This window comes from Tinamus guttatus, unplaced genomic scaffold (genome assembly GCF_059628265.1).
Source record: "Tinamus guttatus ecotype Peru unplaced genomic scaffold, ASM5962826v1 Tinamus_guttatus_pri_ptg000048l, whole genome shotgun sequence".
NCBI lineage: Eukaryota > Metazoa > Chordata > Aves > Tinamiformes > Tinamidae > Tinamus > Tinamus guttatus.
This window is the reverse complement of record NW_028288582.1, coordinates 13053900-13068492: the sequence shown is the minus strand read 5'-3', so window position 1 is coordinate 13068492 and position 14593 is coordinate 13053900. Positions and strand designations below refer to the sequence as shown.

Here is a 14593-nt window from a genome sequence, read left to right as displayed (position 1 = left end):
ATAAAAGAACAATCAATTCCCATAACCGCTCTGCTTATGTACAGCACATATAGTCAGATTGAGTACAGACATAAGCACACAGGTACAGAATATATAACAAGACTCACAGCAGTTTTGGGACTACAGTAAGAACATGACTTAAGCCCACTACTGCAAATCTCAACTATCATTTCCTAATGAAAACAGTCTCAATGTATTTCAGGTGTGCCTTTATGAGATTGGTTACAAAACCCAACAGTTAGTTCAACAAGAGACTAAACAAAAGTTATGATTCTAAACCACTTTTTCCCTGCTCTCCCCTTTTCAACCCCCACCCTGAATCTCATCTCTCTTCATATTTTGTTAGAAAAGGTTATGTAATAATCATCAAGATAAAGAAGCCTCAAGAAAAAAAAATTGCTTTCAACACCTGAAGGACAAGAGTCTTGCAGGAAGGATAGGAAATAACTAAGGCTCATCTCCTGCCCTTCCATAGGCCATTTTCCTTGCAGACTTCTCATATTTATTCTGTTCAGCAGGTAACAGACAACTCAAAAACAATTATGATCAAATTAAGTTTCTTCTAAGCATTATTAAGACTTGGGATTTCTATCAGCATCTCCAATCTCATCAGCAACTCCCATGCTCAACAACTGACACACCTGAGGTCAGCTGTGTTTAGATAAACTCTTGCACATACTCTCAAAGCTAAGATATGACTGACAGCTACAAACTGCAGTCATCAATTCCATGTGACTTTCAGAAATCTCAGACTTCCCTGAGCAAATCCAGAAACAGAAGCAATAGTGGCAGTAACACCAGCAGTATGCAGCACTAAGACAACAAATGACAGAGACACTACTGCAGTTGCACCTCTTATGCATTCTTACATCTCCACTGCATTTTGAAGGCAAAAACAACACAAAATCTCTTCTATGTATGTAGGAGATGAAGTTCCCAGGATGAGCACAGACCATTTACATCAACTACCACACTTAAATTTTCTTGACCACATGTTTAACAGACATATATACAGAATCATTTCAGACAAGTGTTTGAAGCCCAGTTTATACCACACAGCATTTAAATTTGGCAAAAGTTGTGTAAAAGGAAACAAAAGAACAACTATCCCTTTCAATAAAGGGTACAAATATACACCAGGGTGTTTACACAGAAATTTTAAGTAACTGAGTCACTCCCCATGGTTTTTCAGCAGAACCCAACATGCATGTGAGCCTATGAAAGTGTTCAGCTGTCACGTCAGGGGAGCTACTACAACCCTGTGACACAAGGTGGGGGGGGGGGAGGGGGGCACAAGGGTCAGTTCAAGGACATTACTTAAGAGCACTATTTTCCAGGCTCCGAAGATATTACCATACTTCAGTGTTATAAAGGAAGACAATTAAAACAACTGTAACACCAAAAAGAGGTGCCTTGAAGATATGAACTAATTCATTTTTTTCTTAATTAATACTACTTTGGTTTGTAATTGGTTTGATAACACTAAAAACATTTATTTATAATTTTCTGCAGGCAGCCCCCTTTGAGGAAGGATTACTTAAACAAGTTCTATACCCACAAAAGACTATTCTAATTTCAGTAACCCTAGAGGGGTTGAGATGCACAGCCTTTTTGCTACACAAATCTTCATCTGTTATCACTGCCTTCAAAGACCATTTCCTCCTTTTTTCTAAAAGGGAAAAATCAGCCTCTAGTCATGATGGATAGAAAAGGTAGCATTATTGTTTCATAAAGAAAGCATGGCTGAAAGTGCTTTTATACAGACACAACTGCCTTTCCATTTCCTGTGGCAAGTTTCTTTAACAAGTCACCAGCTTCTGCACTAGATGGAACAATGTAACACTCACCATAAACCAATTACTAGAGAGCAGAAATCTCACCTGATAATAAGTCTTAATGCTTCTGACCAAGATGGTCAAGTTTTGAACCCGAAGATAAATGTCATTATTTACATGCTTGTTAACACGTTGGTTGGTTGGCCGAGGATCTCTACAAAAAATAAAAAAGGAAAAAAATTTTTTTGGTTCCCCTGGTAGTAAGAGTTAATATCTTGACAATGCACCATTAGGAAGACTTTTAACCATTTATGTGTTAAATGCACTGACATAATTACCCATAATGCACATTAATTCAAAATCCAACAAGCACAATACCTTTATATCTATGTACAACTTGAAAATCTTTCCTGTGTACCACTAGACAACTATTTCAGGTTAACCCACACAGTAAAACTTGGCAGCTTCCCTCCTTATTTCCTTGAACCAGGAAGTATATTTAGTTTGTGTGCATTAGACCAAGGCAGTCTCTGATAACAAAGATTTTATCTTATTCGAATAAACGGAAGCCTAGGAAAGACTACCAAATACTGGCTTTAAGGAGAGCTTATCACTTATCAGTGCCCATTATTCAAAGAGCAAAAGACAGATATACTCTGTACTTAAGTGGTGAAGGGAAAGGAAGACTGCACTTTTCATCATGCTTATATCATGTGGTCACACAACTCTCATGCCCAGTATGCAGTGAAGAACAGCTCTCACTAAAAAGAGGATATAAGCATTGGTGCACATACACCCATTAAAAATAAAGTGCAAAGATTAGGGAGAGGAAAGGCAACTAAACTTTATTTAAAAAGAAACAAAGCAAATCAAAATTGTACTCGAATAAACTTTATTTCCTGGATAGGGACAGGGTAGAAGTCAAAAAGCTGTAAATGATTATTACAAACATGTACATATGCACCATAACATGTTGCAAAAGTAGTAGTCTAAAAACCTTTATCTGCTAGAACTATAGATCAAAGCCATGCAATTCCTCTATAATAAACTCTTATCAACAGACTCCTACGCAATCCAAACACCTGCCTCCCAGAGCTCTACTATGTCTGTTAATTAAGCCATTCACACCTATTTCAGGGCCAAATGCTCAATTTGGGTGTTGACAAGGAAATAAGAGGAAATAATCCAGTATATCATTTAAAAATATATCTGGCAATGTTTACAGAAGTATGTCATTTTTTTTTTAATGCAGGATCATCCCAAAGCATCTAATGAAAGCAATGCTATGTACACAAATATGACAGCATATGTAGATATTCCACAGAGACAGTGAGAGAAGTGGTCAGAAAATAACATGAGACTTTCTATGCAATAGGGGTTCAAGCAAATAGAAGCACAAACAATCAAAGCTCCCCCACCATAAGTCAGCATGACTCTACATGGCTTTAGAGCAGCAATGGATTTTGTACCCTGCTTATCACATACTGATACACATCCTGAAAAAGGAGAGCCAATTGCAACAAGCTTTTAGAGTATAGATACTAACAGGTACGTAAAGTTTCTCATATCCGCCTTTCCATTAACAATTCTGTCTTACTGATGCACAGATACACAGTGTGGAAGCCACGCATACAGATGCAGTTTGATGACGTGGCTCTACAGCAACACAGCAAAGAGAAGCATAAAGGGCACCTGAGCTTCAACATGAGATCATCTTTCCTGGAGTATCCTCCATGCAGATTATGATAGGCTTGAGTGTTGCAGCAAAAACATATCTTAGCCTTTGTAGGCAAAGTCATGCCCATGAACTGGGAAGCTAAGAGGGAAGGAACTTGCAATAAAAAGAAGCTGACTGAACAGAAAGGGCAACTTAAAACTCCTCTTTACACACAAATGAGCTCCTGCATGCCAGAAGCTGCCATACCACTATCAGGCACCGACCCAGCTCTAGAATGGGGAGAAAAGGCTTCAGCTGCTTGGCAGTGGCCATCTTAAGTGATGAGGGACATATATATATTACTGTATTTCCACACATACAATCTGTACATTGCCTGTTAAAAAAAAATAAAATGCTGTCATGTAGCAGCAGTTTAACTTATTCCCATACTGCAGGCACTAGGAGGAGTTTAACTCAGAATCCACTCTCCCCAGCAGCTCCCCTGCCTCCTGACCCTTTCCAGCTTACTTGCTTTTCCCCAGAAGCTTTCCTGCCTTTGAAACCCATCCCTCCTACGTATTCTCAGCCTCCAAATCTCCTTGCCTTTGCCTCTACTCCCTCTGAGTAGAGGGTGAGGCTGCGCACACAAAGCCCTTCCGCTGGCCATGGGGCCACCACGACCACCATTTAAGCCCTGAGCTGTACCAAAAGCAGGACTGGGAAAATGAGGCAGGACTGGGAAACCTGCCAAGTTCCCAATTCCCCAAGAACTTGTTTAACAACCAACACACCACAACCCTCCCCCAAGCTCACACAAAACAGAGCACAAACGCACAAAGTACACCCTGGCCAAAGCAAAGGGGAGGCAGCTTCTTCAATACTTCTATACAGCATAACCATAGGCCTTGGATGAGGATTTTCAAATATGTAGGACATGGAGCAAGTCTTGTCTTACAAGAAGGATTTTTCTCATTTGCTCCTTAGGTTACCTTCAGAGAAGACCGTTTGCAACAGTGAGCAGGTAATCTACCACAATCTCTGCCTGAATTCAACTAACAATCTCTGAACACAACCTTACTGTGATTTCTTTTTTTGTCTATTGATTGCTCATCTTTCCCTTAAAAAAATCAATTCTTATATGTTTCAATTTATTAAGAAAGCACTTGCCTCTTCTGATCAAAAAATTTATCTAAATAGGAGAAGGTGTAACTGAGGGCACTCCTGCACAAAGAAGTGAAAAATAGCCAGGTCAAATGGTCAGGAAGAATATCTCAAACCTTACTATACATAGTCATTTTAAAGAGTAACCCGATTTCTATGCCGTCTTTATGGGCTTGGGGGTTGAGGGCAGGGCAAAGAAAAGTGTGTTTAATAAATAAAGGTGAGTCACAAGTTTAGGATGCATAAGGCAGGCGACAAAACTGCTGGCATCAATAAAATAAAAATAACAAAAATACAGAAAAAAATTGTTTTCTAAATTCAAAATGACAATCTATTTAAACAATTTCAGACAACTAATGTAGGCAAGCAATAGAGTAGCCCTCCAAGTGGCATAAGAATGACTGTCAGAATAAATCAGTTTTACCAGGTGTTTCTAACACTCCATGGCCCTCAGCTACCACCTGTCCTCTGTGCTGCAGGTAACTCACTAACTGAAAACACACCACTGAAGAGACCTTGATTACTCTAATTGCCTTATCATTCAACTTCCTCCTCTCCTATTAAAGGGACTGAAACCATTTAAAGTGGATTTAAGCTGGACTTTAAGCTGCCTGAAAAATGGTAAAAGTGTATACTTAAATGCAGTTTTAAGCAACACTATATTTAAATGGTTACACATATTTAATTTTCCATTATTCATGATATTTCCTGCAACCCAGAAGCAGGAGATATGTACAGCTCAGCTAATCCTGCCAAATGCTCTACATCAAAGATGAGAGACTAAAAACACCAACCTATGATAACTGTATTCAAAATTGAAAAACCTTTATTTGCGAATTCTTATTATGTGGCTTCGGTGCAAGAGGCTTTGTCATTCCTGCTATACATTTGTGTTTGCTTAATTTTTTATAGAAATAAATATTATACCCCAGATGCAATTGTTACACTGAAAGCAGTCAAGCATCACCATGTGTGAATTTCATACCAGGAAGTGACACAGAACCATCTAAAGAAAAACTTCTTCAAAGTTTTCCCATAGAAAAGCACATAATTCCCCCAAAAAAAGACACAGAAGCTCAGGACACAACAGTTGCACTGTGAAGATGACTGAACATTGTTGCACACAGAACATCAAGACATAACTGCAAATTTGTAAGTGGCATCAGGTTAAGGTGCCTGCAGAACATAGGAAAAGAAAACCACTCATTTACAGCAAAACAAGTTGAAGAGAGTTGTAAATTTTGTTTAAAATGAGTAGCAATCTAACCCTGTTGTCTGCCTCTTCCTATTGGACTTAACTAGCCAAGTACCACAATGCAGAGCCAAATAATCCCTAAACATCTTAAAAACACCAGTTTCTTAGGTACCACCTAAACAGCAAATCCCAGCAGCTAGTTATCTGCTGACCAGACCACGGCATTTCCTTCCTGCGCCCTTGCACAGCAGCCATATTTGTTGTGCCCAAGCAACACACATTTTGTTCAATGTTATAGCTCCTACAAGCATTTCTTCACTACAGGGAACAGAGAAGAGACAGGACTCCCTCCCTCCCTCCCCCTCCTTTCACACAGCCTACAGGGACCCAACACCCTGCAGAAGTGACACACACTACATGTATCTCAGTAGGACAGCATTTTGCTTCCATCAACACAGCTGTCTAAAACATTCACATTATTGAGCAATAGAGAACTTCTGCACCCGTTCTAATTTGTCAGAGAGTGCTGAACAAAATCCAATCTATTACTACAGAAACTAGAGACTGACTCAAGTAAGTAAAACCCATTCAGCATCTCAAACAGTTAAAGACTTACTTTTATCCAGCAATCTCAACATAGGTCTATCTGGATTTCTTCAGAGAGGTTCCTTTATAGCCATGTCCTGAACTTAAACTCTCTAAATTACTTGAAAAGTGTTTTATGTTTAGCAATGGCATTTTATGCCCATGTTACTTGTTTTTTAAAATCTTCATCAAGAGAAAACTGTTCATCTCAAGCCAAGTATTGCATCACATGGTAGCACAAAAGATTCGCAAAAATCTGACCTGCTGTTTCAGCGTAAAGTCACATATCTGGCTATTTGTGCTCAAATAGGCAGGCAAACACATTATTATATCCCTTTTAGCTTTTCAGGTTAAATAAGGCAGCTATCCACAAAGGGGATCCAACTACTTTACTCTGTTACCCCTACTCACTGCCTGTGTGAGTGCATGCACATGTGCAGCTTTCAGCCATCTCCTTTCCTGCAGTGTGGCACATCAAATTCTATAGAGTTGCCAAAAGCCTTCGTTAATAAGACTTCAAGAGGAAAAGATCTTAAGACAAGCATTGAAAGCTAGCTTTAAGGACTTGATCTGATGAGCACGTATTTTTAAAACATTTATTTTTCCTTCTGGAAAGTTTTGTTGGGCAGAAATACCCTTTGAGAGGCTTTCCCGATTTACATGCACACAGTAATTGCACTGCAAGTTCTAAAGGTTGACTCAGGAAAACTGAAGGTTCTAGACAGCACCTCTCCCAAGCACCCTGCTGACTTGGAATACAGAAATACAACTATGATCTTTAACAGTTTCAAGCTCCTAAGACACCATCAGAAGCACTACCAAAGCTGCCCAAAAAAGAAAAAAGCCCCATCTGATTACTTATAATGGGGCAGTTTCTGACTTCACTATACTTGTGCTTCCCCCACCTACGCTTTCTGTGACTTTTTTTTAAAAAGAAAAAAAAATGCATTTAAAGCACTTAATGTTAAGTTCAAGTAATCACCAGTGAAATTTCAAATAGTTCAATGAAAAGAGAGTGCACTGCCATAATTGAGTATTTTTTAAGATCGTCTCCATAGCAAACCAAGACTCTCCGTGTTAACTATCAGATGCATTTCGAGTTCTTAAAAGCAAATACAGAGATGATGCAAAGTCAGAAACAGTATGCAGCAGAGCAGTAACAGGAAAGGATGTGGTTAAACATGTTAGAACTAAAATACTTTGTTGTCAAAACTTCTACAAGAAAAAATACTTTCAATCCTTGTTCTTTTAACCTGCTCTAGAAATTTAGATGCATCTCTACAGTGTTTTCTGAAGCATACACCAGTGAAGTTCTCTTTTTACCAACTTACGTCTTCAGTACCAAAGTTCACAAGTAAATGGAGACACGCGCCAGTTGCAAATCCTCACTAAAGCTTTGTATGATAAAGTACTTTCATTTCCTTATTTACACTGCAACGTATCTTCCCCCGAGAGGCATATGACAAGAAAAAAAAAAAAAAAAAAGTAACCGTCGGGGGGAGGGAGGTGTTCCCCCCAGCGACCGCGGCGGTGCCCCCTTCCTTCCCGCCACGGCCACTTACATTTGCAGCATGATCTTGTTGAGGAAGACGCCGTCCACCAGCTCCATGTACACACCGAGCCGGTCCTCGCTCTCGCTGCCCAGGGGCCCAAACGTTTTCACCTGCCGGCAGAGGAGCAGTGAGAGGCGCCTCTCGAGGCCGGCCCCCACCCCTGGTCTCCCGCGGACGGAGGCGCCTCGTGCGTTAACGGCCGTTAACGGCCGCCAACGGCCCGCGCAGGTGCCGCGGCGCGGCCAGGCGCCCCCGGCGCGGCTCTCAGCCCCCGGGGGCAGCTCGGGCCGCTCTCCGCCGCTGCCTCCGTTGCGGCCGCGGGCTCTCCCGACGGCTTTTCCTCAAACACCAGCCGGGGCCGGCGATGGTGCCAGCCCCCCCCGGTGCGGGCGGCCCAGGTGCGGCCCCCTCCCTGCCCACCGCGCTGGACTCACCCAGGTCACGAGGGGGCTCTGCAGGAAGAGCTCCAGCAGCTCCGAGATGGTCACGTCCATGCTGGCTGCCAAGGCGGCGGGGCACGCAGGGCTCGCTCACTCGGGAGACAAAGGCGCGGGGCCCATGGCCCGCGGCGCCGGTGCCCAGGGCAGCTGCCTACCAGGGAAACAATGCCCGGCGCATGGCGCCCTCCTCCCCCCCGCACCCGCGGGCAGGGGCTGCGCGCCCGCCGCCGCCTCCTGCTGCTTTCCTGAGCCTTCCCGCAGCAGCAACAGGCCGCGCTGCCCCCGCCTGCTGCAGCTGCTGCGGGACAGCGCGTCCCACGCCCGGTGGCAGCGCCGCTACCTGTAGCGAGGAGCGCCCGCGCCGCGGCACTTAGAGCGCGGCCGCGGACGCCGCGTGACGGGCACCGCCCGCCGCAAATAGGAGGCGGGCAGGGGGGCAGCGCTGGCCAATGGGCGCAGCGGGGGCGGGGCCTCCGCGGAGCCCTCGAGGAGACGCCCGAAGCGGGTGGCGGCTCCGCGGGGCTGCCCGGGGCTGAGGCGGCGCCCGCGGCGGAAAGTTCGAGAGGGCGTCGGGCCGCGGCGCGAGCCGGAGCCTGAGCCGGGCCGAGCCGGGCCGCGCGTCCCGCTGCCGCTCCTCCGCTCGCGGCGGCGGGGAAACGCGCGGCTAGAAAACGTGTGAATGGCCAGCACGGGAATCCCCGCAACGCGCTCCAGGGGGCAACGCTCCAGAACAGGCAGTAAAAAACAGTTGTTACAGCCTGAAAACGCAAAGAGGAAAAAGCGAGCGAAAAGATGTATGGGCTTCTTAAACTTTTTAAATGTTTAAAAAGATACATGCACTTTTTAAACGAAATGCACCAAGTGCAGTTCTTTCGGGGCTACACCTGCCCATGGCCCCAGTTAAACAGTTGTGCCATGAAGGATGTGAATTGTTTCCCTTCGGGCAGAATTAATCCTATATTCCAATAAAATGAAAAATATTCCAGGGACACTGATGCATTCTGCGATTTTTCCTGGACTCTTGCTGTTTCTTAAATGTGTCTGGGTGCTGCCTGCACCCGCTTGCAGATGCTCGTGCACCATAATTCCGTGATGAGGCTGAGCCTGTACGGTGTCACACATGCAGGTTGTGTGTTCCTGGGTTTGTGTTTTGTGGTTTGCCCTGTTTTTCATGCCTGCATGTCTTTAAACTCAGTCTTGCCATCAGCCACTTGCCAGTCTTTAAATTTTCAGTCTTGGCATCAGCCACTTCTTAATTCATTTTGCCTATACCTTGTTCAGTCACACCAAACTCATAAAATGTATTTTGGGTAAGTTAGGCCTGCCATATCTGAAATTCTGCTTTATTATTAACCACTAATCTTGCACACGTATTTTTGAAGAGGATGTATATGGGTGTATGTGTATGTCAGCTTATATTGGTTGAGAAAGAAGGACGTCTCTTTTTTGGCTGTTACAAGAGTTTGCAGGCGACCTATTACTAGGTGGTAGTTACTGTTGTTAATTGCTGTGGCCGTTTGTCCCACTGAACCCGGATTTAATGATAAACTTCCTGCCGTATTCCAGGCAGCTTCTCTCCAGGACCCCATGCTCTGGTAGCAATAGTCCCCTCGATACCTTAGCAGGCAGGAGGTTAGACCTCACATTTGCAGCTGACGGACTCTTTTCTAGTAGAAGAAAAATGAAAATGCTCCCCACATTAGAGAGTGCCGAGATAACTGGGAATTGATTGGCCTTCCTTACCAGGCATTTCAAGGCTAGGGCAACAAGGTGGAGGATAAGTCCCTGTTTGCATGACCCTTGCTCCGTGTCTCCTTCATTCCGTCAGCCCCCGAGGGAAAACATGCATGGAGGCAAACGTCTATGTTCTTATTAAAAACCAAGACAGCCCAAGCTTCAGTCTGTGTTTGGATCATTTCATTATTACGCAGAAATAGTCCTAAATTACGCAGTGAGCCGGTCGCAAAGGCTCCGAGGGGGTTTAATGTTGCTCCTTGCTGTAACTCCGGGGTGCTAGATGGACCTGCCGCTCGTCTGCGACCCAGTGCGGCTGTTTCCCTGGGCTGCTGGAGAGGAATGTGCCAGCAGGCTAGGAGGAGTTAAACCGCACTTCGCTGTGTGAATGCTTGGAGTCGGGCATTACTGAACCCGAGGAGACAGAAGCTGCTGGAGTTGGAGGGAGAATCACGTATTCCTTGTGCCATAACAACTCCTGCTCAGGAATGGAGAGAAAATTAACAACAGTTAATAATTTCCCAAACCTTCGGCAACATGGACTACCGTCGTGTTGCCTACTGAAACCTTGCAAACTCCTGTTTTGTGGACAAATGTGTTCATTAAATAAAATTTTAAAGCAGTTACTGCAGTGCTTACAATAGAAGATGAATGTGTGGAGAGCTACTCACATCTAGTGGTTAATGAATAAAAACAAAAGAAACCTTAATAATATTTTACAAATATACTGCTCTTTAGAGAAGACAATATGCTGGAAGACAAATGCAAGAATATTTTTCCTAGTTCTCTGAAATTGAATGTAACTCCTCTGTAGGAGTATGTTGTTACAAAATGACTCCTGAAATAAAGCAATATTTGAATAGTCAGATTTTGTTGTTACCGCTTGTGAGACAAATGAAAGAGAGGATGCACTATAGTTCAGAATTATAAAGAAACAAACTTCTTACCCATTCAGGTCAAACTTACCTTCTTTCTTTCTTTCTGGCCAACCTGAAAACAAATGTCGGATTGCTCTTAGGTGCAAAATTCTGCCAGCTCACATTTTATTTAAGGGTATCGCATATATTACAGAAAATATTTGGCCTCTTGCAGTAGCATACTCTGTAGATGAAATTCAAGCTTACTTGGTCAATAACTAAGCTCAAATGTAGATGAAATGAAATTCAAGCTTACTTGGTTAATAACTAAGCTCAAGTTAAATGGGGTCAGGATTTCACCTCTTTTTTTTCTGCCTCCATGGTTTGGAGATGGGCTCCATCTCCTGGAAACCACAGGTAGCGCAAACAGCGTTGTCAACCACCTGCACGTTCTTAACCCGGCAGCAGGATAAAAGCGAGTAAAGCAAAGGGAACATATTTTGAAAAATATTTTCATTCTGAAGTGTGATACTAAAAGGAAGATCATTCTGGAAAACGTTTTCCTCGCTTTCTTCACCTCGCCTTAAAAAACAGTACCACTATGTATATATATATGATATATGAAATGTTGAACACACGTGGCAAGGGAGAACTGAATCGCCACAAGAGTTTACAGTTCTCAGCTGGAAAGTAAAGAGCTAACGGATTGTCAGACATGCTTAGAAATTCTGAACCTTTTTCAAGTTCCCAACTCTTAACTGCTCCCTAGAGCTGCTCTCCTAGGGGTGCCGAGTGGCAACCGGTTTCGGCTCCTCTTGGGGTCCAGGTAGAAGACCCCACTGCCCTCAGGAGGCACTAGACCAAGCACAGCCCCAGAGAACTGGAAAATTCAATGGAATAAAACACCCCCTCGCCACTAGACCCCAAATCCCAACATGTTCCGTGTCATATCTGTCATCCGCACCTGTGGCTGTAACTGCTTTCATCCGTGTTTTCTGCATCCTGTGACTCTGCATTTATAGGATAAACGCTTTTTTACTTACCTTATGTTTCACTGAAAAACTTTTAATACTTTAGTTAGGTATTACGTACAGTGAAGGTTATCTCTGGTAGTAGATGGAGCTGCTGCCTTCAGAAAAGAAATGAAGGAAATGCGTTTGAATATATTAGAGAAAGTTCAGATCCAGATATGTGTAGCTGTATTTGTGAACTACTTCTTACAGTAACGAAAGGAGGAAAATATTCTGTACATTGTATTATTTCTTTTTTAAGTGATTTGTGACAACTACTATGCATCCCTTGCCATTTGCACACAGTCAGCTTTTAATTACAAACGAAATTATCATAGAAGTGAGAAGCATCAGAGCAAAATTTTAAAGCGCCTGTAAGAGAACAAACGAACAAACCCATGAACGTTCCGAACGCCCCTGTTGGTCGCAGGAGTTTCTGGAGCGCCCCGCACGGCCCCAACGCCGCGCGCTCCCGAGCGCCGGCGGCAGACGGAGCCCCGGGAGGCCGCGCGCTCCCGAGCGCCCCCGCGGCGCGGCCTGGCCTGGCCCTCCGCCCGCACCCGCTCCTGGCAACCAGCCGAGCTCCGCGTTCAGGGGCCTCTGGAGCGCGAGCGGCCCCCAGCGGGGCGTCACGGCGCTTATGGGCTACAACGCGAGTTGAACTCATGGGGGTCAGAGAAGGGCTTTTGTCTCCCTTTGCTTGGGACTGTCATTAAGTCGCTTCCTTGCAACTCTGACTCTGCTGTTCATCAAGCAACCTCTCAGCTACGATGCAGGTTTACTTTCAGTGGGCACCGGGTGCCAGGGGAAGAAAGGGGCTGGTCAGAGGAGAGCTTTGCTCCTTACAGTATCTGATCCTGAAATGCTATTTTGAGTATTTTTCATTTTGTTTGGTAAAGAAGACATAAGAGAAATTTGAATAGGAAGCAGCGGAGCAATATGAGTTATCAGCATGTATAGAAACATAAAAGTGTAGATATAGTTGTCTCTGTGCCTTAGAACAATCTTCATCAGAGCGAGGGGTTAACTGAGTCTCTGAAAAGGAGTGTGACTGTGATCGGTATCTGGAAGAAAAACATTCAGAAACGCTCCCAGAAAGCTTAGCATTAACCTTTGATACAGGATGTCAAGCAAAGCCTCCTCTTCATTCAGTGCTGAAACTTAGGCAAGCTGCATAGCCTTCCTACAGGATTAACATAATACAGAATCAAAAATACTAGAAGAAAGACTTTAGGAAGAAGCTCTCATAAACATCCTAGCCACAAGAAAATAGAGACAAATATAAAAGGCAAGCATGCCAAATATAAAAGGCAACTATGTAAAAACAGTACCAAGCAAAAGATAAGGGAGAAGATTAACATAGTAATTTCTACCCCTTTGCAAGTCCTTGAGAGCAGCAGAGGAGTACTCGCACCCAAGGCAAAGATAAGGATGAGGGCTTCACCTCCCCGAGCAGAGGAGCCCAAACGGTGCTAGGAAGAGAGGCTGGTACTGCTGAGCTGAGCCAGCGTGCTGGGGTGTGTGAACCAAACATCCAGCCGACTGTGAAAGGTGACATTCGTGGCAGTAGCAAAGGGGGAGAACGGGTTTTAAATGCATAACGTTTGTATGTTTTAAATGCGTAACATTTGAGACACATTGAGAAGGTGATTACTAAAGAGGTGAGGACCAGATTAATGGCTTGGGGGTGTTATTCAAAAGCTATGGTCCTCATCAAAGCACCGATGGGTGTCATATCAATCACCTGTCCTTACATGTGCTTAAAACATCCTTACAAAAACCGAACACAGCTCAAATGCTTTAGGGAAATGGTCACCCTTTTAGACTGCTGTTTTGGTATGTCAGTTATTGATGAAGGCAACAGTATCTGTATTGACAGCATTGCTGTGATCTAGGTAAAAATGACAGGCAAGCTGTTGAGAGAGGTTTTATAAGCAGCTTTGGAAAGTAGCTGGCTAGACTTGAACCAAAGCATGAATCCTTGTACGAGGAATAAACTACGAGACATTAACAAGCCCAGGTAGGTAGGTGCCCAATAGTAGGGCTAGCACCACTATCCTTGTATTTAACAAGCAATGAACAATGTGGGGAAATTTACGTCTGCACTAGCTGCTCACCTTGAATTAAATACTGTGTGGAAGAGCCAGGGAGACAGGGGAAGCAATATTTAAGAATCTGAGAAACTTAGGAAATTAAGGATCCAAAGTTTGAAATGTTTTAACAGAAGTCATAAGACTGAGGTTGTCTGAGGATAACATCAAAGAAGGGGTTATGCATAGGCCTTTTACAAAAATATGATAAACAGTGGTTTATGTATCATTTGCAGTGATTTAATAGGCTGAATCACAGTGGCTTTGATCCTCATTGAGGTGTAAATTTTATTATTTTTTAAAAGTCAGTGTGAACAGAAATTGACTTTAAATCACGTAAGTCTGACAAACACCCTTTAGATATGAGATTATTTTTCAATCTCGGGTGTGTGAAAGAATCATTACCTACATGACACCACCTGCATTTCGGAGATCTTGTAGTCACTCTAAAAGTCACTGTAGAGCATGTGGGTACCCCGGTTCGGTGAGACTGCTGTTCAAAGGCCGTTCCTCAGAGCCACATGCAAGGCCTGCAG

At 43.7% G+C, this 14593-nt stretch overlaps 1 protein-coding gene across 1 annotated transcript in view; it reads right to left on the bottom strand.

Annotated features, from left to right (window-relative positions):
- The window catches only part of CCDC88C (coiled-coil and HOOK domain protein 88C), an 85942-nt gene extending 77428 nt beyond the window's left edge, over positions 1 to 8514 (bottom strand). Inside the window, exons 1-3 of the mRNA XM_088539726.1 lie at positions 8361 to 8514; positions 7936 to 8036; positions 1881 to 1989 (exon numbers count right to left, since the gene is read on the bottom strand). Coding sequence (XP_088395852.1) covers positions 1881 to 1989; positions 7936 to 8036; positions 8361 to 8420 — 270 coding nt within the window. The 5' untranslated portion in view covers positions 8421 to 8514. The remainder of the gene's footprint in view (positions 1 to 1880; positions 1990 to 7935; positions 8037 to 8360) is intronic.
- Positions 8515 to 14593: the final 6079 nt, after the last annotated feature.